The following is a 22,485-nucleotide window of genomic DNA, read 5'->3' on the forward strand; positions in this document are numbered from 1 at the left end:
TGTGGCGTGTGGACCACGTGGTCGGAGATGCCTGCCCAAGTACTTAGGGGTCAAGTGGCACTGCATTGGTGGCTCACCTCCCAGCGGCCGGGCAGAGAAAACGCCTGAAGAGGGAGAGAGAGCATGTTTGAGGTGAACATTGGGGATCTGATGGAGGTAAATGGCAGCATCACAAGTTTGACATTTTTCAAAATAAAACATTGGAGGAAAATAATTTCTGAATTAACAACCAGTTTCACAATGAAGGACCAGAGTGGTTCCCTGTGCAGTCGGGGTCCTTCCTGTTCTGGGGCTGAGGTGGGCGCCCTGACCCCGCCGACAGCTCCAGTAACCGTGGCCAGGTCCCACGCCAGGTGGCCTCGCAGTGCAGAGCCCTCTGTGTCACCACAGTCGTCGTTGGAAGGCTTACATTGTGGCATTTCCTGTCTCGGGGCTGTCCCTCACTTGTGGCCTTGCAGGTGTGGCAGCAGCTGGTGGAGATCCGCTTCCCCGAGGAACACGGCTGGAAGGAGTCCTTGCTGGGGGACCTGGAAGGAAGGCTCAAGCAGGTAGCGGGGTTGGGGCCGTACTTCTTGGGGGTGAAGGCAGGTTGAGAGAACCAGACATTGGTGACCACCATGGAGGGAAAGGTTGTTCAAATGGGTGGACTGCCCTCCGGTGCCCAGGGGTGGGCAAATATGGCTTCATCGCTGCTCCTGGTGCAGCCTTTGCTGCGGGGCCCTGGATGGAATTCCAGAGAACAATGGGGAACAGGGGTTGCACCGGGGAACCCCATGCATGCGGGGCCTCCAAGTGGCCCGTGGTAACAGGAGCCTGTTAAACCCGGCGACCAGTGGGGAAAACACAGACGTGCTCTTTGTTTTAGTTCAGGCCCATGACCCTCGAAAGATTGGGGTTGATTTTGTTGTTGTTTATTCTCACCCAAGGATATTTTTCCATTGATTTTCAAAGAGAATGGAAGGGAGGGGGAGAGACAGAGAGAAAGATCGATGTGAGAGAGACACATCCATTGGCTGCCTCTTCCCATACCCCAATGGGCCTGGGGATCGAACCTGCAACTGAGATGCATTCTCTTGACCAGAATCGAACCCGCAGCTCTTCAGTCATCGGGCCGATGCTTTGTCCAAACCGGCCGGGACCGGGGCTAATTTTTTTAAACGTGACGTGGGAACTTTATATATAACGGTCAATGGATCTTTGCAGAAAAACACAAACAAGGAAAAATCGCGTTACTTTTCAAAACTCACCTCTTTTTGCAAACTTTAGTGCAGGCACCTTCTCTGTTGAGCGGTCTTATTGTTGGTCTGATGTTTGGGGGGCAGTGAGTGGGAAGAAGGTTCCAACAATGGGGAATGGTAAGAGGGTGGGGAAGTGAAAACACTAGGTCCCTGTGTCCCCTGGAGCTCAGAGTGCTGCCCCCAGCTCTGCCCCTTTCGCCCCTGCAGGAGAGGCCGCTCTCTCAGATCTCCGCCTACTGCAGCACTGGCTGGGCAGCTGCGGGCGCCGAGGACAGCGTGTCCAAGTGCTTCGAGAAATGTGCCATTGAAGCTGTAGGCTTGGCCTGCCAGGTGAGCAAGCTAGCCCACCAGGGACGCTTTCAGGGTCACAGCTGCCTTCCAATGTTGTCAGGAAGGTCTGGTAAGTGCCCATGGGCTCTGAGACGGGCTTCAACCCTATGCAAAGGCACAGGCATCCCCTCCTGGCTGGCAGGACTGGTTCTGGAGTCTGGGGCCCTTGACCAGCTCCTGGAAATGCCACTCAGCTTCCCGAGGTGGCGCAGCTGTGACCTGCGGTCAATCACAGCCACTCACGTGTGACGTTGAGTCCGGTGGTGTCCCCAGCCGCTAGCGAAGGTCCCTGTGAAGTCCCCGCTCCTGGTGTGCGTTGTCTCCAACACTGCACCTGTGCAGTGAGAGATGCCAAAGGTTGACAAAACATTTATGGATAAGTGTCTGTTCCTATCCATTCACTTAGGAATTTTTTTCCTGCAAAGTAAGGAGATATTCTGCTCTACAACACCTCTCAGGCACAGCCTCCTTCTTTGTATGCATGTGTGCATGTGTGTGTGTGTAGGTGTGTGTGCATGTAGGTCTGTGTGTGCATGTAGGCCTGTGTGCTCTTTAGCACTTTCTGTAAGATCATGTCATCTGTGAACAGAGAGAGTTTTTCTTCCTCCTTTCTGATCTGGGTGCCTTTTATGCCTGTTTCTGCCTGACCACCATGAGCAGAGCTCCCAGCACCAAGTTGAATAGATGTGGAGAGAGGGGCCTCCCTTGTCTTGCTTCTCTCTCCACTGAGCGTGGAGTTAGCTGGGGGTTCCATAGATGATAGGTGCCCTTTACCAGGTGAGGAGTGCCTTCTGTTTCAGTTCAGTATTTTTATCATGAAAGGGTGCTGGATTCTGTCAAATACTTTTCTTAGTCTATTGAGATGATCAGGTAATTTTTTTCTATTGATTCGTTGTATTACATTCAATTTTTTTTTATGTTCAACCAACCTTTCATCCCTGGGATAAATCCCTCCTGGTCTCGGTGTTTAATCCTTTTTATAAGTAGTTGGATACAGCTTTCTTTTATCCTTTTATTTATTTACTTAGTTAGTTAATCCTCACCTGGGAATACTTTTTCCATTGATTTTTAGAGGGAATGAAAGGGAGGGAGGGAGGGAGGGAGGAGGAGGAGGAGGAGGAAGAGGAGAGAGAGAGGGAGAGAGGAGAGAGAGAGAGAGAGAGAGAGAGAGAGAGAGAGAGAGGAGAGAGGAGAATTGAGGAGAGAGACATCGATGTGAGAAAGACACATTGATTGGTTGCCTCTTGAATGCACCTCAACTGGGGCTGGGATTGGAACCTACAACCAGGTATGTGCCTTTGACTGGGAATCAAACACAAGACCCTTTGGTGCCCAGGCTGACACTTTTGGTAAAAATTTTAAACTTAAAGAAAAGAAAACATTTTGTGTCTTGGGGAAGCAGAGAAGAGTCCTACAATATACTAGTATGTGCTGTATGCAGGCGGCCTTACAAAAGACAGTTTAGGAATACAAAGTATTTGATGGATTGATGATTTACTGATGCTATGTTTGCTGTTTTTCATGACATGAAAGTGCAGGAAAAATGCAGACACTGGTGGTGAGCCAGAGGGAGGGGTGTGATGTGTGGGGCGTGTCTGTGAGTCCACACTGCCACGTTTCTGGGGGTTGCTGCTCAAGGAGACAATTCACAGCGAAGCAAAATGCCCTAATAAAAGTGAAGTATTTTACTCGTTTGTCGGTTTTTTTGAAGCTTTGTAAACTAGTCATAATAGGTTTCTGAAATTGGGTAATTTACTTCTGTTACTTAAAAACAAAACAAAAAAATAACCCCAAAAAGACACCTTCCTGAATTCCCTTCTCTGTTCTCATTTTCTTTAGCCACAGACCAGCATTCTGGAGGGACTCTCTCAGAGCAACCTGCAGAGATTCGGGATCCTCGCGTCCGCTGTGGTCACCAAGTCCTGGCCCAGGTGCAACGGGGAGGCCGTGGACGACTTGGCTGAGGTTCTGAAATACCTACTCACGTGGCCAGACGTCAAGCATCTCTTCAAACTGTACAGTATGTTCTGGGGGTGTCCACTCACATCCTTCTGACCTGCAACAGGGCAGGACATTGACCTGACACCTGATGAGGGCAGCAGATGTCCAGCAAGGAAGCCAATGGGCTAGAGGGGCCCAGCAAGGGCCAGGGTGTCTTGGATGTGGATAAGAACCAATCCTAAGGCCACCATCCCTGGCACACCTGCTGGTCACAGCTGCTGTGTCCTTGAAGCTGTCCTGAGGGTCCTCCTGAAGGTCCCCGTGTGTTTTTGTTGTTAATTTTCACCAGAGGATATTTTTTTCATTGATTTTTAGGGAGACTAGAAGGAAGGGAGGAGGGATAGAGAGAGAGAAATATCGGCATGAGGGGAAATATTGATTGGCTGCCCCCTGCACTCCCCCTACTGGGGATCAAGCCCCAAACCCAGGCAAGTGCCCTGAACTAGCAACCTTTCTGTATGTGGGACAATGCCCAACCACACCGGCCAGGGTGTGCACGTTTTTGTGTGTGTGTTTAAATCATCGACTAATAGTCTATTGTTTGGATGGGCCAGTTTGTCCATTCACCTACTGAAGGACATCTTGGGTGCTTCCTAGGTTTTGCAATTACTAATAAAATTGCCGTATTGATTTTTAGTGGCATAGATAAACTTGGTGTCCTCAAAATACTGTACAACCCAGCTATTACTTGGAGAGAAATCTCCTGGTGGTTAAGCTAAGTATATTTTTAAATTCTGCCCTCTAAATTGATCCTGAAATTCACATTCAAAATTTTCAAGATAGCCAGGATAAGCAGAGCAGGACCTAGTTGGTGCACCTGTGTCCATGGGCCATGAAAGCGCCTCTGTGATGCCACCTTGCTGGGGTGAATTCTTCTGCCGTGGGAATTCTGGAAATGAGGGAATTGAGAGGAAAGTGTGTGTGGGTCCAGAATACTGAAGGGCGCACCGATTTTAAAAACCCGAGAAACGTGGTTCTCTCAGCTGACTGTGCAGTTGGAGGAATTGTCTTCATGATTGAGGAAGTGTGTGAGGCCTCTGCACGTGTTGCCCAGCATTGGTCCAGGCAGCAAGGAGAGCCCAGGAGGCCTCAGCTTGCAGTGGGAGCCATGCAGGAAACAGGCAGGCTCTGATTTTAAACTGTTATAAACCTGAGCAGGAACCGACGAGAAAATACTAGCGCACATCACGGAGGATGGCAAGAAGCTGATGGCCACGGCAGACTCGGTCTTCACCAAGGTGGCCGAGGCCCTCCTCAGCCGCACGGTGTTGGTGGAACAGCTGCAGCTGATCAGGAATCACATGACTCAGTTTCTTGACATCTGGGAGCTGAGTGAGTATGGTGCTGATGCGGGACACCTGGCTGCTGAGGAACCCGGACGGGGAATGTCTATGCTCACAGGGTTCCTTAGAAGGGTGGTCTTTGTCCTTGGTATGATGAGGGGCTCTTCTTGCCACTAAATTGACAGGACAGATTATTTTTTTTCTTTTGGGAAAAAAAGATGGATGAATTTATTTATTATTTTTGAAACAATCACAACATTCTAAAACAATGGGAACTATATTGAAAGAACTGTTCAAAAAGCCCTACACCATTTGAGAGTAGGTTGCCCAACGAATACCCATCATTCCCAAGAACTTCAGTGTGTATTTCCTCTAGGTCAGAACTTTCCCCACGTGACTACAACATAACCACTAAAGTCAGAAAATTAACCTTAACAGGTGACTCCCTGGAATGTCCATACTCCATCTAGGTTTTGTCAGTTGTTTCAGTACTGTTATGGAGAGCAACCGGATTCCAGATGGAATCAGATGTTGCATTTCGTGTCACATGGTGTCTAATCCTCAGGAAAGTGATGACCAAGTTCGAGTGCTCAAGGCCCATCCCATGCTGCTGAGGGCGGGCACCTGGACGGAGGGGCTGGGCTCGCAGCCCCCTCCCTCCTCCCACCCCCATATACCTGAGTGTGCATCACATTCAAAAGAAGAGGGAAGAAATGGTTGCCACAGAAAAGAATATGTTCCTTTGTTCTATTGCGTAACTTTTTTTCCCAGAGAGAAAAAGTCTTTCACCCCAGGAGGAAAAATACGATATGAAGAACGTGCTGGACTCCAGGTGGAAAGAACTACAATTTCTACAGAAAGAGCAGAGCCGGGTGGACAGTCTTCTGAAGCTGTGCGAGGGGGTGAAACACTGGGTGAAAGGTAACTCGCATCAGAATTTTAATGAACCAAACTTCAGGGTCAGAGGAGAGCAGGTTGTTGGTAAAGTGTCCATTTTAAACAAAGTTGGACCTGTCACCTTGTCCCTCTCAAAAAACACGCTTAAATTGCTTCTGGATTTTCCGGGTTTAAGTGTTATCCATGGTGGACGATTAGGGCTCTTAGTTTCTCCAGTCTCTGCCGTACACACACCACCTTTCCTATTCCCTTTACTCACTCTTCATTTGCTCACTGCTCAGGGCCTGAATGGTCACCACTGTGTAAATGCGCTTTGACCGCCGAGCCCCAAAGGAGACCACGATCACCTTACCTTCACGCACAAGCTTGGTTTCCTCTAGATTGGAAATTCTTGTCTCATCGAGGCACCTCTGATGGACACTGGAGAGGTTCTTGGACAGGACAGCCCCTGGGCCAGTGGGAGCCCCTGGGCCAGTGGGAGAGGATGTCCCCAGCCTGGATCCTTGTCTTCTCATATAAATGAATTTATACGGAGAGCCAATTTATTAAAGCAATTAAAGCATGCACCTTTATTGAAAAAGCAAAGCAAGCAAACGTATACTTCTGGCTCATAAAGCACAGACGGGTTCTCAGCTAATCTGAAGAGCAGGTTGGGTGGGGGTCTGAGGTGTTATATACCCTCCTACCTGTAGGTTACAGAATTCCTCTGCTGAATATTTGGTGCAGATTAATTCTCAAGGCCCCTTTTTACTTTGCTGTGGCCTTCCCAGAATTCATGAGAAGCACCTGGCAATTTTATCCTGCCACGCCTTGAGGAGGCTGGCTTCTCTGCTTAGGGAGTGAAAGAAATACAACTGCCTTTTTTCCCTTTCCCCTCCCCTCCCTCTCTGCAGTCTCTCATGAGGGAGGTTTTTAACCATTTGCTATGTCCTTGGCTGGGGAAGATAGCGGCTTGTTAGTGACAAGCTGGCTGCAGATTGCCTCACTGTTTGGCCTTTGTTTTAACTTTCCTGGGGTTGTCCTGGGGTTGTTCTTCGCCTCACTCCTCGTTTGGGTCTGTTTCTGGGACCCTGGACTCCCGCTCTCACTCCTGGGTTTTAGTTGAACATTATCTTCCATTATATCCCTGCGAAATGGGACTGAAAAGGGTCAATTCTTGCGTCCTTGTGAGTCTGCGAATGTCTGCCCTCACACTAGGGTAATCGTGGACTCGGTCGGAATTACAGACAGGAAGTCCTATTCCTTCCAGATGCTGCGCATGTGGCACCGTGGTCTCTGCAGCGTGGCCATTGAGAAGTCGAGAGCAATGCTAATGGCTGCTCCTTTGTGGGGACATTTTCTCTCTGGAGGCTCTTAGATCTCTTTGTCCCCAGGATTCTGAAATGTGGGCCCCCGTATGGGTGCATTTTCTCTCCAACCATTGGGCATAATTTGGTGGTCTTTCGAAACTTGACATCCAAGCCCTTGAGATCTGGAACATTCTCTTAAACTGTTTCCTTGAGCGTTTCCTCTCTTGCCAGGACTGGACGCCCTTTTTCTGTGCCCTCGGTGCTTGTTCGTGGTTACGGTATCTTATCTTCCTGAGGTTATTGATATTTGGGGTTTAGGGGTTTTTCTATTTTGCATATAGTTTTTCCTTTCCTCTGAGTCCCTTTTACCGAGTCCCTTTTACCTGTTGCTGTGTTTTCCTATCTACCACCCACGTGAAAGGCTCTGGACATTCTTGGTTTTCTTGTGACAGTAAGTGAGGAGCCTGGTAAGCTGACAGAGAACTGGCAGCGGGAAGGGCCTTGGATGTGCTGTGCCTTGGAGTCTTCTCTGTGGGGCGCTTGCATCTCCCATCCTCACATGGGCATGGCTCTGGGAGTTGAGAGAGGAGTGGGCTGCAGGGCTTCCAGCGCCGGGTCGGCCCCCTTTCCCTTTGGTGCTCCCGCCTGCCTTCTGCTGCCCCTGTGTCTTCTGTCCCCTCTTTCTTACTCCTGAAGTTCAGTGCCATGTATGTCTGGAAATGCCATTATTCCCCACGGACCTGAGACCTCCAGGTCCCCCACCCTCTGTGCCGCGGCGGGAATGGGACCTCCCGCTGCTACTAGGCCAGTGGAGGGAGAGGAGGAGGGAAAGAAGAAGGAATGGGGTGAAAAGCAGCCTGTCCCTTCCTGGTCTCATCAGCATCCCCACAGTCCAGCTCCCTGAGCAGGAACCTGCTGGGCTCCCAGTGTCCCCATGGCAGGCTGCGGTTCCACATTCTAGGCCTTGGGCCCCACTTCCCATGGGCCCATCCACTGTCCCATCTTACAGGTTGTGGCTCTCTGTCCTTCCTGCCCAGGTGGTGTGTGACTTTTTACAGATCTCTCTCTGTTCTGGCATCGAAGTGGGGTATGGGGAGCGGGTGAAGAGGGTGCCTTTCTTCACCCAGAACTTATAAGGCTTTGTTGTGAAAACTGAAGGTGGGGGGAGCGCTGTCTGGATTCTTATTGAGAGAAAAAATGCCAGCGAGTGTGATCCCTCGAGTTTCCTCAGGAGCAGCGAGGGGGAGGGGAGAGTCCCGTTGGACTGGTGGGCTCACGGATGACGTCCTCTTATGGTTTTGCAGTGGACTGCAGAAAGATTGCTGAGAAACACGCAGAAGACCTGGGCAGGAAATGCCTAAATGAGGTCGTGATGGCGAGTCCATCCCCCACCTCCTTAGACATGGAGTGGGTAACGCACTACAACCTGAGCGCCCACGTTCAAGAAATGGCCACAACAATAGACTTGCTCAAGGACAGTCACATCTTCTGGACCTTCTGGGCAGAGGCCGCCCGGGCGCTCCTTCCGCCAGAGGAGGAGGAGGCACAGGGAGGGCCGCTTGTGGACATTGAAGATATGTATGATGACCTGTACCTTCCTTGCTTCAACAAGTTCAGGAAACTGTATGAGGACCTGAGGTCGGGCGAGCTCACCTTTGGGGAAGTGCACACTATCTTCGGCGTCTTTGTGAATAAATACGAGGAACTCACCTTTGACCTCAGTGTCATGTGTGCCCTGGACCCCAGTGACCCAAGGGATTGGATCCAGGAGCGAATGGAGCAGGTCAGGGAATACCACCACCTGCATCTGTCTGCCAAGGCAGCCAAGATCATCTTGGAGGTCAAAGAGACCTTGGGCCTGACCGGGGACTTCAGTCTTCTCCACTTTGTACTAAGAATCGTAAGTTATTTGCCAGGGACCCTTGGGGTTCAGGTGGGGTCCCAGCTCAGACTCCTGGCAGCCCTGGGCTCTCTGGCTTGTAAAGCCTGGACGGGAGTTTCCTGTTTGCATTTCACTGGGTGCTGAATGTGCAGGGACCTGGTTTCCCCTCGGCTTATACATAGTGTGACTGCTCCTTGACACGAGCATCAAGGACACAGGACAGGTCTGTGTGGCCCTCTCAGATGTTGGATGTTTGTAGAGAGCCAAGGCCTGGCTCCGTGGCTGCCCCCTCCTGTCTGTGGGAGCCGCCCGAAGAGTGACTTCTGTGAACATCAGTAAGAAGGGGGTCTTTCGGTTTCTGCTCTTTGAGGACGAGAGTTTAGGAGGCAGACTGGGGCCTGCACAGCAGCAGAGAAGGGTGTGAAGAGGATGGAAACTCAGCACACGATTTGGAATCACACCTGCATAGGCGTGAGCTGTAGCAGTGGGCTCTGGAGTGGGTCCCAGGCCTGGGCCCTCACTTTTCCACCTACAACGCAGGAAAATAATACGTGCCAGGCGGTTCTTGTGGAAGCTGCTTAGCAGAATGTCCCCAGAGACCAGGGGTGTTTATTACTGATCAGGGGAGGGGGATACAGCATCCAGTTCTGGGATGAGAGACCCGTGTGCCCATCCACATCTTAGCAGCCACAAACCCAGGAGGTTCAGGGGCCGTTGGGACGGTCTGTGTTCCTGCTCAGACTCAGGGCTCCAGGTGACCAGCTTCAGCCCACAACAGAGCCTTGTCTTACAGACCGAAGCCTCTGAGAACTCTCGCCATGGAAAACTGGGCCAGATCGACAGGCAGGTCATCAGTGCCAACAAGCTGCTGCGGCACCTGGACGAGGCCCGGTGCCAGTGTCTGCTGGAGCTGGCCCTGGCCAGGGAGTTCGTCCACTGGGTCCGGGAGGCTGTCAAAGGTATGGTCGTCACTGGGGTTTGCAGGAGCCTGGGTGTCCCAATGGCGCATGGGTGACTGTTCTAAGTTGACGGGCTGGGGAAAGGACAGAGGGTGCCATCTGCACTCCTTAGGATGTGTGCTCTGCGTGGTCTCTGGTAGAATTTACATCAGGAGAGTATTTCTCATGCTCTGGTGTAAAAGCTGTGTCCTTGGCCAGTGCTCCCTCACTCTGTAGGTTTGCTGTGGACAGCTGGAGGTCATTTTCTTTCTTTCTTTTAAATATTTTTATTGATTTCAGAGAGGAAGATAGAGGGAGGCAGAGAGAAATAGGAACATCAGTGATGAGAGAGAATCATTGATCAGCTGCCTTCTGCTCGCCCCACACTGGGGACCAAACCCACAACCTGGGCATGTGCCCAGGGAATCAAACCGTGAACTCCTGATTTCATGGATCCATGCTCAACCACTGAGCCACGCCGGCTGGGCAAGGGGGATCATTTTCTTAAAAACCTTGCTCCTGCCCTGGCTGGTGTGGCTCAATAGGTTGGAGCATCATCCCGTGCACCAAAAGGTTGTAGGTTCAATTCCTGGTCAGGGCACAAACATAGGTTGTGGGTTCAATCCACTTTTAGGGCATGTATGGGAGGCAACCAATTGATGTTTCTCTCTCACATCCATGTCTCTCTCTCTTTCCCTTCCTTTCTCTGTAAAATCGATTATAAAAGCATATCCTCAGGAGAGAATTAATTTTTTTAAAGGATGGTGACATTGCATGGATAAATGGAGTCAGGGGCACACAGCCTCGTGTGGTGTCTGTACCCCACTGTTAGTGAGTTCAGGCACTGGTCAGTGGTATTCCAATTAGAAGCAAGAGAAAAGGTGCCTGGAATCTTATTGAAAGCAGATCAATCCCTAAAAATACACTGGATGTCCATGTATAGCTCCTCGAAAGACTATTGTCCATGGTGTGAGCCTCGTGTCCCATGGAGTGGCCCCACCCTCACCTGTCCCCTCTCGCCCCAAGGCATCAACGAGCTGAAGGTGTTTGTGGACCTGGCGTTCATCTTCGCGGGGGAGAATGACATGGACATGGACCGCGTAGCCTGCTTCCATGACGCCGTCCAGGGCTACAGCTCTCTGCTCTACAAGTTGGACATGAGCACAGATTTCCATGCATTCACGGGACACCTGAAGGAGCTGTGGAAGGCTCTGGAAAACGACCCACACCTGCCCAGTAAACTGGTGAGTTTTATTCCTGGCTCATGGCTCAGTGGGACTCAGGGCCATGACTGTGCACATCATCACACATCACATGTTCAAGACCATGTTTGCCAAGGGTTTTCTTCACATATGGAAATGCTTTCTCTAGCTTGTATGTTATGAAGTAGAATATAAAACTGCATGTAAAACACATGAAAGAAAAATAGACGGAAAGGAAACATGCTCACATGTCACCAGTGTTTTCTCCAAATGGTAGTAGTTGTGACTTAATTCTGTATATTTTTTGGTATTTCCCACAATTGGGATTGATGGATGTTTTATCAGAAAAAAATACACATTTCCATTTAAGTCAGGGAGGGATGGGGAACAGCTGTACAAGGTCCTCGAAATCATTTGTCTGGACCTGCCAAGGCAACCCCAGCTGGGACTCGAAACTCAATAAATCTGAGAGCACCAGGCCATGGTGACTCAGTGGTTGAGCATTGACCTATGAACCAGAAGATTACGGTTTGATTCCTGGTCTGGACACATGCCTGGGTTATGGGCTTGATCCCCAGTGGGGTGTGTGTGCAGGAGGCAGCTGATCAATGATTCTCTCTCATCATTGATGCTTCTCTCTCTCTCTGCCCCCTCCCTTCCTCTCTGAAATCAATAAAAATATATTTATTTTTAAAATAATAAATAAATAAATAAATCTGGGAGCTTTTTTCATAGCAACATAAACTTATATTAAGTGAATGATGTTATAAATATCCAAATGGCCCTTGGCAGAAAAATGGTTCCCCATCCCTGATTGAAGGACACCTCTTAGGTGTTCCAGTCTGGGCAGCGCAGGAGGAAGCCCCCCAACTCCACCCCGAGGGCTGACCTGTCCAGAGAAGGCATTTGCCCTTGAGGTGGGAGGGCCGTGCCCACAGGAAGAGAGAAAGAACAGGATGGATCGATGGATGGCTGTTTTCTCTCCTGTCCCAACAGCGAGACTCTGCTAGGGACTTGGGGTGGCTGAAGCAGGTGAAGGAGAGCCACGGCTCAGTAGAGCACTCGTCGCTGTCACTGGCCAGAGCCATCAACAGCAGGGGCATCTATGTGATCCAGGTGCCCACTGAGCTCCAGCAGGTGAGCCCCCAACTCCCGGCATACCCACTTCCCAGACCCGCCCACACCCCTGGGTACACCCATTTCCAGGACACGCCTGTTCCTGGGCATGCCCACAGCCTAGACACACCCACACCCCAGACATGCCCATTTCCTTGACACACTCATGCCCTGGCATGAGGTGAGGTTCTCCCTCCAGAAAATTATCCCCAAATGTGTCCTGTTCCACAGATCTCCCCAGACACTGCTCTATATTTGCTCCTCCCCGAGAGCAGTGCGGATGGCCAGGAGCAGCGCAGGTGCTCCCTGGAGGAGCTGAAGGGGCTTCTGAACAAGTTGATGCTCATGTCTGGCAAGAAAGACCACCACAGTGCCGAGGCGCAGGTGTTCTCCGAGGTGGGGTCTGCTTCCGGGCAAGCTGTGGGCGCCTCAGTCGGGGCTGGGGACGCCCTTCCCAGTGGCCCCGGACAGTTTGGGTTTGATCCCTAGGAATGGCTCTGCTCTGGAACCCGTGGGTCTGCAGGGTGGCTGTCACCCAAACTCAGGGCCTGATGGGGCTTCTCAGGTGTGACAGGCCCTTTGGTTAGCGGTTCCCGCTTAATCTCCGTAGAGACCATTGTCCCTGAATCTGCTGCTCTGAGAGGAGATGGCCCGGGCACAGTCCTTAGAAGGAAACTTAAATTGCCTCCCTACTATACCAATCGGCAAAAATCCAAAACTAGGTAAAGATGCAGGTGGGCAGCCTGCACTGGTATCGGAGGTGACCCACCATAGGAAGGAAGCATATTGGAACAGCCTCTCCATTTTGTTAGGAGATTTTTCTTTAAAGATTATTAGTACTTTTTAAAATAATTTTTTAAAATATATTTTTATTGATTTCAGAGAGGAAAGGAGAGGGAATAGAGATAGAAACATCAATGATGAGAGAGAATCATGGACCGGCTGCCTCCTGCACGCCCGCCCACTGGAGATTGAGCCTGCAACCAGGGCCTGTGCCCTGACCGGGAATCAAACCATGACCTCCTGGGTCATACGTTGATGCTCAACCACTAAGCCACACAGGCTGGGCCATTTGCACTGTTTTTGCAGGATCCCCTCAATCTTGGCAACGCCAGGCCTCCCTGAGGAAGAGGTTCTGTCACAAAGGAAGGCAGGCTCTGCTCTCAACCCCGCCCTTCAGGCTCTGAGTCTGCTTCCACCTTCTCTCTGGGGTCAGCCAGTGAGACCTGCCTCCTGCTTCCCTTGGCGACAGGTGTTCTGCAACGTGCAGAGGCTCCTGCAGGCCTTCCTGAACCTGTATTCTGCTGGAAGCTTCCTGTTCCGGGCCTGGAAGGTTGAGGTGCACTGCTGCCCGGGGCTGGCCGAGCCCGTGCAGATGAACTTTGGGCTGCCACTGCTGGAGCCGCTGCAGGGGCACGCGCCCCTGGTCCCTCTGCTGGAGGCGCTGTGCAGGCAGATGGAGCACTTCTTGGGCCAGTGGGAGGGGTTTTTGGCGCGGAAGCGAGCAGAGCACTTTCACCTCAACTACTACACAGCGGAGCAGCTGGTGCACCTGAGCACAGAGCTAGCCAGGCAGCCGCCCGGCGCCCGCGCTGCTGTCCTTGCCATGCTGTCCTTCGTCAAACGCCAGTGCACCCCGCGGGATGTCGTGGAGGCCTTCAGGGGCCCAGATGACGATGGAGATGGCGATGGTGATGGCGGGACCTCCAAGCAGGAGCTGCAGACAGTGATGGAGAGATTGCCCATCCTGCTCCTCAGTGAGTCCGGCCTGGTGGACAAGCTGGGGGTCATCATGGAGCAGTTCCTGAGGTGCACGCGTGCCTTCCTGCCCCACTGCCTGGACCTGGAGGCCTTGGGCCGTGGCCTGGCACGCCTGGCAGCCAGGGGCGGGCCTCCCGTGATGCGGGGACTCCCCAAAGGTCTGCAGGCCGGCCAGCCCAACCTCATCGTCTGCGGCCACTCGGAGGTGCTGCCGGCCGCCCTGGCCATCTACATGCAGAGCCCGGAGCAGCCGCTGCCCACCTACGACGAGGTGCTGCTGTGCACGCCAGGTACCACCTTCGAGGAGGTGGGGCTGCTGCTTCGCCGCTGCCTGAGCCCGGGCGCCCCTGGCCGCCGCGTGTACAGCCTGCTGTTCGCGGACCAGCTGAGCTACGAGGTGGCCTGCCGGGCGGAGGCGCTGCTCCGGGCCCTGCGCACCTGGCCGCACCGGGAGGACTTCCAGCTCGTCCTGGTCTGCGACAGCGAGCGGGAGCACTGCTACCTGCCCTCGGCCTTCAGCCAGCACAGGGTCCCTGCCATCCCCCGGGCACCCCTCGAGGCCGCCCGGGCCTACCTGGCGCATCACTACCAGGTCCCAGAGGGGACCCCGTCGGCCGCCGCCGCCTTCAGGGACCGGATGTGTGTGGGGATCGTGGCCTCGGCGAGAGCGGGTGTCGGTAATGACAGCGGCTGGGGGGACAGCTCTTCCCCGTCCCACAGGGGTGGGAGGGGACTCAGAGGAAGCCCTCCCGCAAGAAGGAAAACTGAGTCAGGGAGGTGGGGCTCATCTGAAGTTGCAAATTGGAGCCAAACCGGAAGGGACACTCTTCCTGGTTCAGGTGATGCCTGGAGCCACCCACCTTCCTTCTCTGAACAGCCTTCTCCGAAGTCTCATGTTTGCTTGTTTTTTGTTTTCCATTGACTTTTTAGAGAGAGTGGAAGGGAGGGAGAGTGGGAGAGAGAGAGAAACAATGGTGTGAGAGAGACGCGTCGCTTGGTTGCCTCCCACCTGTGCCCCAACTGGGGCAGGGGATCAAACCTGCAACCCAGGTACCAGTCCTTGCCTGGGAATCGAACCCATGCCCCTTTGGTGTGCAAGTCTACGCTCCAACCAATGAGCAACACCGGCAGGCTCCTGTTTTGTTTTTAAACTGCATTAGCTGCTTTGAGGTTGATGTGGGTCGTCAGCAGGAGAAGTAAAAAAAAAAAAGGTGATCTTGTCTGACCTTTAGTCCCCAGCACTGGTTCCACCCCAGTGACGTTATCCCATTCACCATCCTGCTTGTCCCCTCCCCTCCCCCGGCACACTCACCTTGCACCACTGTTCCCGAAACGGGGGGGGGGGGGGGGAGCAGGTAACAGTGAGGAAACTGGAGAGCTCTTTAATCCTGGGTTACACTGCATCAGTTTTGAATTGTGCATGAAGAGAAGTGACTTGTACTAAATATTTCTGGATTCTCTTATTCTTGATCCACAGCCCAGGAACCTGATTTCTATATTTTAATGTTTGTTACAGGAAAGTCTCTCTACGTGAAGAGATTGCATGAAACTCTGAAAATGAAGTTTACTGGAAAAAACGTGCCTCTCAAAATTATTCGACTGATTGACCCTCAGGTAGATGAGAACCAGGTCCTGGGCTCCCTGCTGCCTTTCCTGGGCGCCGAGTATCAGACGAGCCCCGTGATATTCCACCTGGACGTGACCTCCTCGGTGAGTGCCTGGGATTCCAGCCAGTGGCCATGTCCAGAAAGACACGGTGGCTCCTAGGTCCTGTCCTGCCTCCTTCCAAGCATAATAAATTTCTTTATCACCTGGCCAGTGTTGCTCAGGGGTTGAGTGTCGACCCATGAACCAGGAGGTCACGGTTCAACTCTAGGTCAGGGCACAGGCCTGGGTTGTAGGCGTGATCCCCAGTGGGGGGCGTGCAGGAGGCAGCCGATCCATGATTCTCTCTCATCATTGACCTGTCTATCCCTCTTCCTTCCTCTCTTTGCAAGGAAAAAAATAAGAATTTCTTTATCATGTATTGATATTCAGTCCCATCGTGTCCAAGAACAGACTAAGGAGGTCCTTGGGGGCTGGTCTTTTGCTTAAATATTGGTGGCGCGTGTGATTCTCTCTCCAGGTGCAGGATGGGGTCTGGGCATTTCTCTTCAAGCTCCTGGTGCTACAGTACTTAATGGACTCAAACGGGAAAATGTGGCTTCGGAGCCCGTGCCACTTATATGTCATCGAAATCCTGGAAGGGCAATCGGCGCTGCCTACGAGGTCTTCAAAGTTGGTGCGCACCCAGGGCCCTGTCCCATCAGGGTGGGTGGGCTCCTTCCTAAATGTTCGCCCCCCCCCCCACCACCACCACCACTTGTGCCTTAGCCAGGCAGCAGAGTGCTGGGTTAGTCAAGAAAAATCCATCCTTAGACTTACTTTTTTCAATGCGTGGAATAAAAAGTTTTATTAATTAGCAGCATCTTCAATTTGTTTGGACTCATGGTTGATGCTATACCTCTGATGCACTAAACTCGCCCACTTGGCAGCACCACCTTTCCTGATGCAGCTGAGATGGGAAGGAGGCATTTGTCACATAAATTCCTTTCTTTTAAATTTTTTATATTCTCACCCAAGGATACATTTTTGTTGATCTGACAGAGAGAGAAACATTGATGTGAGAGAGAGAAATGGATTGCTTGCCTCCCATATGCACCCCAACTGAGGCTCAAACCTGCAACATGGCTATTGCCCTGACCAGGAATCCAACCTGCAACCTTTTGGTGCACAGGACGGCATTCCAACCGACTGAGCCACAGCAGCGAGGCTGTCACATAAATTTCTTAACAAAAGGGAGCTTTATGCTCACACACTCACACATAATGGAAAGATTTGGTTTTGGGAGCTCAGGTGAAAGCACCTCCCGCTGGGACCGCAGCTCTGACAGTGCTGAGTGTGCAGGCGACAGCCACCTGTGCTGAGGGGAGTCTGCAGACATTGCTTCATGAAAAGTGGTTTTTCATGAAGGTCTATCCAGTAGAGACCATGTCAAGAGTGCAAACACCAAAAGCATGTTTTTAGGGAATTTATTTCGTAACCATTTTATTCACCTCTCTCCTTTCCAGAGGACACGTGTCCCCCCGTTCAGTCTTCTTGACATCTTCCCAAAAGTCACCTGCAGGCCCCCCAAAGAAGTGATCTACATGGAGCTGAGCCCTGAGCGGCACCTCGAGGAGCCGGGCATGGACCCCACAGAGTTCTGCAGCGAAACCTTCCAAAGACCTTTCCAGTATCTGAAGCGGTTCTATCAGAAACAGAACCTGGACACGTTCCAGTACCAGAAGGGCCAGGTGGAGGGCACCCCCCAGGAATGCCTGCAGCACCTGCTCTTCTACTGCGGGGTGCTTGACCCCTCCTGGGCGGAGCTCCGCAACTTCGCCCTCTTCCTGAACTGCCAGCTCAGGGACTGCGAGGCCTCCACTTTCTGTGACCCCGCGGTGGTTGGGGACATACTGAGGGGCTTCAAGAATTTTGTGGTGACGTTCATGATTTTCATGGCGAGAGACTTCGCCACCCCAACGCTGTGCATGTCGGATCAGAGTCCCGGGAAGCACGTGGTCACTATGGATGGGGTCACTGAGGAGGACATAGCCCCGTTCTCTCTCCGCCGGCGGTGGGAGTCAGAGCCACACCCATACCTGTTCTTCAACGGGGACCGCACGTCCATGACCTTCATTGGCTTCCACCTGGAGCCCAAGCTGAAGGGCACTTTGGATGCCATCGACCACGTGAGTAAGAAAGTGATCAAGAAGGATGTCATGAATAAGGACCTGTACCGGGTGCTGCTGCGGCAGGGAGTGCCCTTCAACGTGGATTTTGACGCGCTGCCCCGGCCCGAGAAACTAGAGCGGCTCTGCCTGGCACTGGGGATCCAGCAGCCCATGGACCCTGACAACACATACGAGCTCACGACGGACAACATGCTGAAGATCCTGGCCATCGAGATGCGCTTCCGGAGCGGAATCCCCGTCATCATCATGGGGGAGACCGGCTGCGGGAAGACCCGGCTCATCCGCTTCCTCAGCGACCTGCAGCGCGGGGCCTCCAAGGCCAAGACCCTGCAGCTGGTCAAGGTCCACGGCGGGATGAGCGCGGACATGATCTACAACAAAGTCAAGGCGGCAGAGGCCCTCGCCCAACACAACAAGAGCAAATACGGGCTCGACACCATCCTATTCTTTGATGAGGCCAACACCACGGGCGCCATCAACTGCATCAAGGAGGTCCTGTGTGACCACATGGTAGGCGGGCGGCCGCTGGCGGAGGACTCTGGCCTCCACGTCATCGCGGCCTGCAATCCTTACCGGAAGCACTCCCCAGAGATGATTGCCCGCCTGGAGGCTGCTGGGCTGGGCTACCGGGTGCGTGCGGAGGAGACGGTAGACCGGCTGGGCTCCATCCCGCTGCGGCAGCTGGTGTACCGTGTCCACGCACTGCCACCGAGCCTGGTGCCCCTGGTGTGGGACTTCGGACAGCTGAACAACACCACGGAAAGGATGTACATCCAGCAGATCGTGCGGAGGCTGGTGGACACCACCACAATTGGCTCAGACAAGATGTGCGTGATCACCAACGTGCTTTACACCTCCCAGTGCTTCATGCGGAGAGGAGAGAATGAGTGCAGCTTCGTCAGCCTCCGGGATGTGGAACGCTGCATGAGAGTCTTCTGGTGGTTCTACGACCACAGCAAGATGCTTCTGTCCAAGCTGGACACCTTTCACAGCAAGCCTGGTGACAGCCCCGACAACTCCAAGAGAGACCCCGTGCTCTGGTCCCTGGTGCTGGCCGTTGGGGTGTGTTACCACGCCTCCCTGGAGAAGCAGGACGAGTACCGCAGAGCCATCTGTGAGCTCCTCCCGCTGCCCTATGACAACAGCAAGACCATACTGGACACGATTGTGCGGACGCAAGACCTCTTCTTGGAGAGCGTATCTCTGAGGAAAACCATTGCCAAGAACTTAGCCTTGAAGGAGAACTTCTTCATGATGGTCATCTGCATTGAGCTGAAGATCCCACTCTTCCTGGTGGGGAAGCCTGGCAGCTCCAAATCTCTTGCCAAGACCATCATGGCAGAAGCCATGCAAGGCCCAGCCGCCCCCTCGGAGCTCTTCCAGAGCCTGAAGCAGGTCTACCTGGTGTCGTTCCAGTGCAGCCCACACTCCACCCCGCAGGGTATCGTGGGCACCTTCAAGCACTGCGCCCGCCTGCAGCAGGGCCGGGACCTGGAGCAATATGTCTCTGTCGTGGTGCTGGACGAGGTGGGCCTAGCCGAGGATTCGCCCCAGATGCCTCTCAAGGCCCTGCACCCGCTGCTGGAAGACGGGTGCATTGAAGATGACCCCGCTCCCCACAAGAAGGTGGGCTTCATCGGCATCTCCAACTGGGCCCTGGACCCCGCCAAGATGAACCGGGGCATTTTCGTGTCCCGCGGCAGCCCCAGCCAGAGGGAGCTCATCGAGAGCGCCCGGGGGATCTGTGCATCTGAGCCCCTTGTGCAAGAGAGAATCCAAGGGTACTTCCGGCCCTTGGCCAGCGCCTACGAGGCGGTGTGCGCGAAGCAGGACAAGGAGTTCTTTGGGCTCCGAGACTACTACAGCCTCATCAAAATGGTCTTTGCCGCCGCAAAAGCTTCTAACAGGACGCTCTTCCCGCAAGATATTGCACAGGCCATCCTTCGGAACTTCAGTGGCAAAGACGAGATCCACGCCCTGGACATTTTCTCTGACCACTTGCCCGAGGTGAAGCTCACCACGGAGGTCAGCACCCTGCAGCTGATCCAGCAGAACCTGTTCGGTGACCTTCCAAGGGCGCCAGGCACGGGGCCAGAGGACTCGGAGTCCCGCTACCTGCTGGTGCTGACCAGGAACTACGTGGCCCTGCAGATCCTGCAGCGGACGCTCTTCGCCAAGGACCAGCAGCCCGAGATCATCTTTGGGTCCAGCTTCCCGCAGGACCAGGAGTACACACAGATCTGCAGAAACATCAACCGCGTGAAGATCTGCATGGAGACGGGCAAGATGGTGGTGCTGCTCAACCTGCAGAACCTCTATGAGAGCCTCTACGACGCCCTCAACCAGTACTACGTCTACCTCGGGGGCCAGAAGTACGTGGACCTTGGCCTGGGGACCCACCGGGTCAAGTGCCGGGTGCACCCCGACTTCCGCCTCATCGTCATTGAGGAGAAAGACGTCGTCTGCAAGCACTTCCCCACTCCCCTCATCAACCGGCTGGAGAAGCACTACCTGGACCTCAACACTGTCCTGGAGAAGTGGCAGAAGGACCTTGTGGAGGAGCTCAAGGCCTGGGTGGACAAATTCATCGACTTCAAGGCAGTGCAGGTTTCCACCCGGCACACCCGGTACAGCCCTCCTGACGTCTTCATCGGCTACCACGCAGACACCTGTGCCTCGGTGGTGCTCCAGGTCATCGAGAGGGTTGGGCCTGGGGCCCCGAGCCACGAGTGTTACCATAAGGTCCTGGAGGACGCCAAGCTGGTGCTGCTGGACTGTGCCACACCCGATGCTGTGGTCCGGCTCAGCACCTCCCCCCTGGGCCAGTTTGCTGCACAGTCCCTGTCCCGAGAATACTATTATGGGCAGCAGCACAACTCCTTTGCAGACTTCCTGCAGGCTCACCTCCGTGGGCCGAGTCCGGAGCGCCACGTCTTCTTCACAGAGGTGATTCTCTCCCTACAGTTTCACTATCACCCTCTTTCACTTCAGAGTCCTTGATCACTGGTGTAAACAATGAAAGGTTCTCCTCTAGTCCATGTCTAGGAATCAGAAAGGGATAGATTGAAGGTTTTTTTAAAATATATATATATACTTTTATTGATTTCAGAGAGGAAGGGAGAGAGATAGATAGAAACATCAATGATGAGAGAGAATCATGGATCAGCTGCCTCCTGCCCACAACTCGGGCATGTGCCCTGACTAGGAATAGAAACCTGACCTCCTGGTTCATAGATTGATGCTCAATCACTGAGCCACACCAGCTGCAAAGTATGTTGAGACTTTTGCTTCCTCTTCATGTTACATGTGAAGAGACCCAGATATGTATTAAAGTTCAGTCTCACTGCAATTTGGGCGCCAATGTCTGTGCAACACTTCATATGGACAGGAACCTCAGCACAGGAAGCACCACGTTTGAGGACTGTGCTCAGGGCACTGGGAATGCATCCCACTGTTGTCCTTGCTCAGCATACCATGTAAGGTGGACAGACAGACTCATGAACCCGTGCCATTGTTATCATTCCAGAATGCTTTCCCCAGGCAAAGAGGGGCAACACAGGTCAGGCTGAGGTCAGATGGGATCTTCTTTTTTTGTTAATCCTCACCCGAGGATATTTTCTCCATTGATTTTCAGATAGAATGGGAGGCGGGGAGAGAGAGAGAGAGAGAGAGAGAGAGAGAGAGAGAGAGAGAGAGAGAAACATCAACATGGGACACATCAATTGGTTGCCTCCCACACGCACCCTGACTGGGGTGGGTATGAACCTGCAACCAAGATATGTGCCCTTGACCGAAATTGAACCTGAAAATCTTTGATCCATGGGCCAATGCTGTAACCACTGAGTAAACCAGCTAGAAACAGGCAGTGCTGGGGCTGACCAGCAGACTCTGAGAGATGGATGAATGATTACTCTGACACATATTTATGTGAAAGAGAGGACTAAGGGACTGCCTGGCTAAAGGAACCAGACAGCCCTGTTCACCTGCCTCCTTAGGCTTTTATTATAGCAACAGCTTGAACTAAAATTAACTATTAGATACTATCAGCAGGGTAAGTATCCTTGAGAAGACACATGCGTCTGCAGTGTCCTTTGAGCAAGGATGTTCTGAAGTCTAAATATAAAGATTCCACTAAAACACCTGGGGGCTCAGACTTGTTTGGAAAAGTCAAGGCAGGGTCTGCTGGCTTTGACAAGGTCCCCCTACAGGTCCCTGACCTTCTGGAGAGTCCTCCTTGCAGACTTTCCAACCAAGTCCCATACCTCCCCACAAGGCAGGATTTTCTTTAAGAGGTGGCCCCCGCAGGGATTGGGAATTGTGGTTGGGAATGTATCACACTCGAAGGTGTCAAGGTGAGAAACAGCAGAGCCTGTACAGGAGATCAGGGGTGGTTCACTGATGGAGCCTAATATGCAAAGCCGGGAGTGCTGAGAGGTGGGGTGAGCGACCATTGGAGAGACTTCATGGAGGGCCTTGTTGGTGGCACTGAGAGTTTGATCTTTCCTGTGTGGAGGGGAGTGATGGAGAGATGTGTGCTGACATGGGGGGAAGGTGTGATGAGAGACTATCATAGAAAAGGCACACCAGTGGGGAGGCTGCTGTGAGTGTTCAAAGTAAATGACGATGGCTAGAAAGGAATAGTTAGGAATACATTGGCAGAGTGAACGGCTGATCCCGTATAAGGGCTGCGGGAGATGGAGGAGTCTGGGGATGATTCCCGGGTACTTCCTTGGATGGCCAGAGGTCTGGTTAATCACAATAGAGGATCCTGG

At 52.8% G+C, this 22,485-nt stretch overlaps 1 protein-coding gene across 1 annotated transcript in view; it reads left to right on the forward strand.

Annotated features, from left to right (window-relative positions):
• Positions 1–22,485, forward strand: part of RNF213 (ring finger protein 213) — a 74,140-nt gene that overhangs the window by 12,091 nt on the left and 39,564 nt on the right. Inside the window, exons 11-24 of the mRNA XM_006105582.3 lie at positions 459–548; positions 1,446–1,568; positions 3,408–3,588; positions 4,728–4,905; positions 5,628–5,773; positions 8,343–8,938; positions 9,714–9,879; positions 10,885–11,102; positions 12,057–12,197; positions 12,408–12,572; positions 13,429–14,614; positions 15,454–15,647; positions 16,063–16,218; positions 17,048–20,659. Of these exons, the coding sequence (XP_006105644.1) occupies positions 459–548; positions 1,446–1,568; positions 3,408–3,588; positions 4,728–4,905; positions 5,628–5,773; positions 8,343–8,938; positions 9,714–9,879; positions 10,885–11,102; positions 12,057–12,197; positions 12,408–12,572; positions 13,429–14,614; positions 15,454–15,647; positions 16,063–16,218; positions 17,048–20,659 (7,152 nt within the window). The remainder of the gene's footprint in view (positions 1–458; positions 549–1,445; positions 1,569–3,407; positions 3,589–4,727; positions 4,906–5,627; positions 5,774–8,342; positions 8,939–9,713; positions 9,880–10,884; positions 11,103–12,056; positions 12,198–12,407; positions 12,573–13,428; positions 14,615–15,453; positions 15,648–16,062; positions 16,219–17,047; positions 20,660–22,485) is intronic.

The sequence above is a fragment of the Myotis lucifugus genome, unplaced genomic scaffold (assembly GCF_000147115.1).
Source record: "Myotis lucifugus unplaced genomic scaffold, Myoluc2.0 scaffold_698, whole genome shotgun sequence".
NCBI classification, from domain to species: domain Eukaryota; kingdom Metazoa; phylum Chordata; class Mammalia; order Chiroptera; family Vespertilionidae; genus Myotis; species Myotis lucifugus.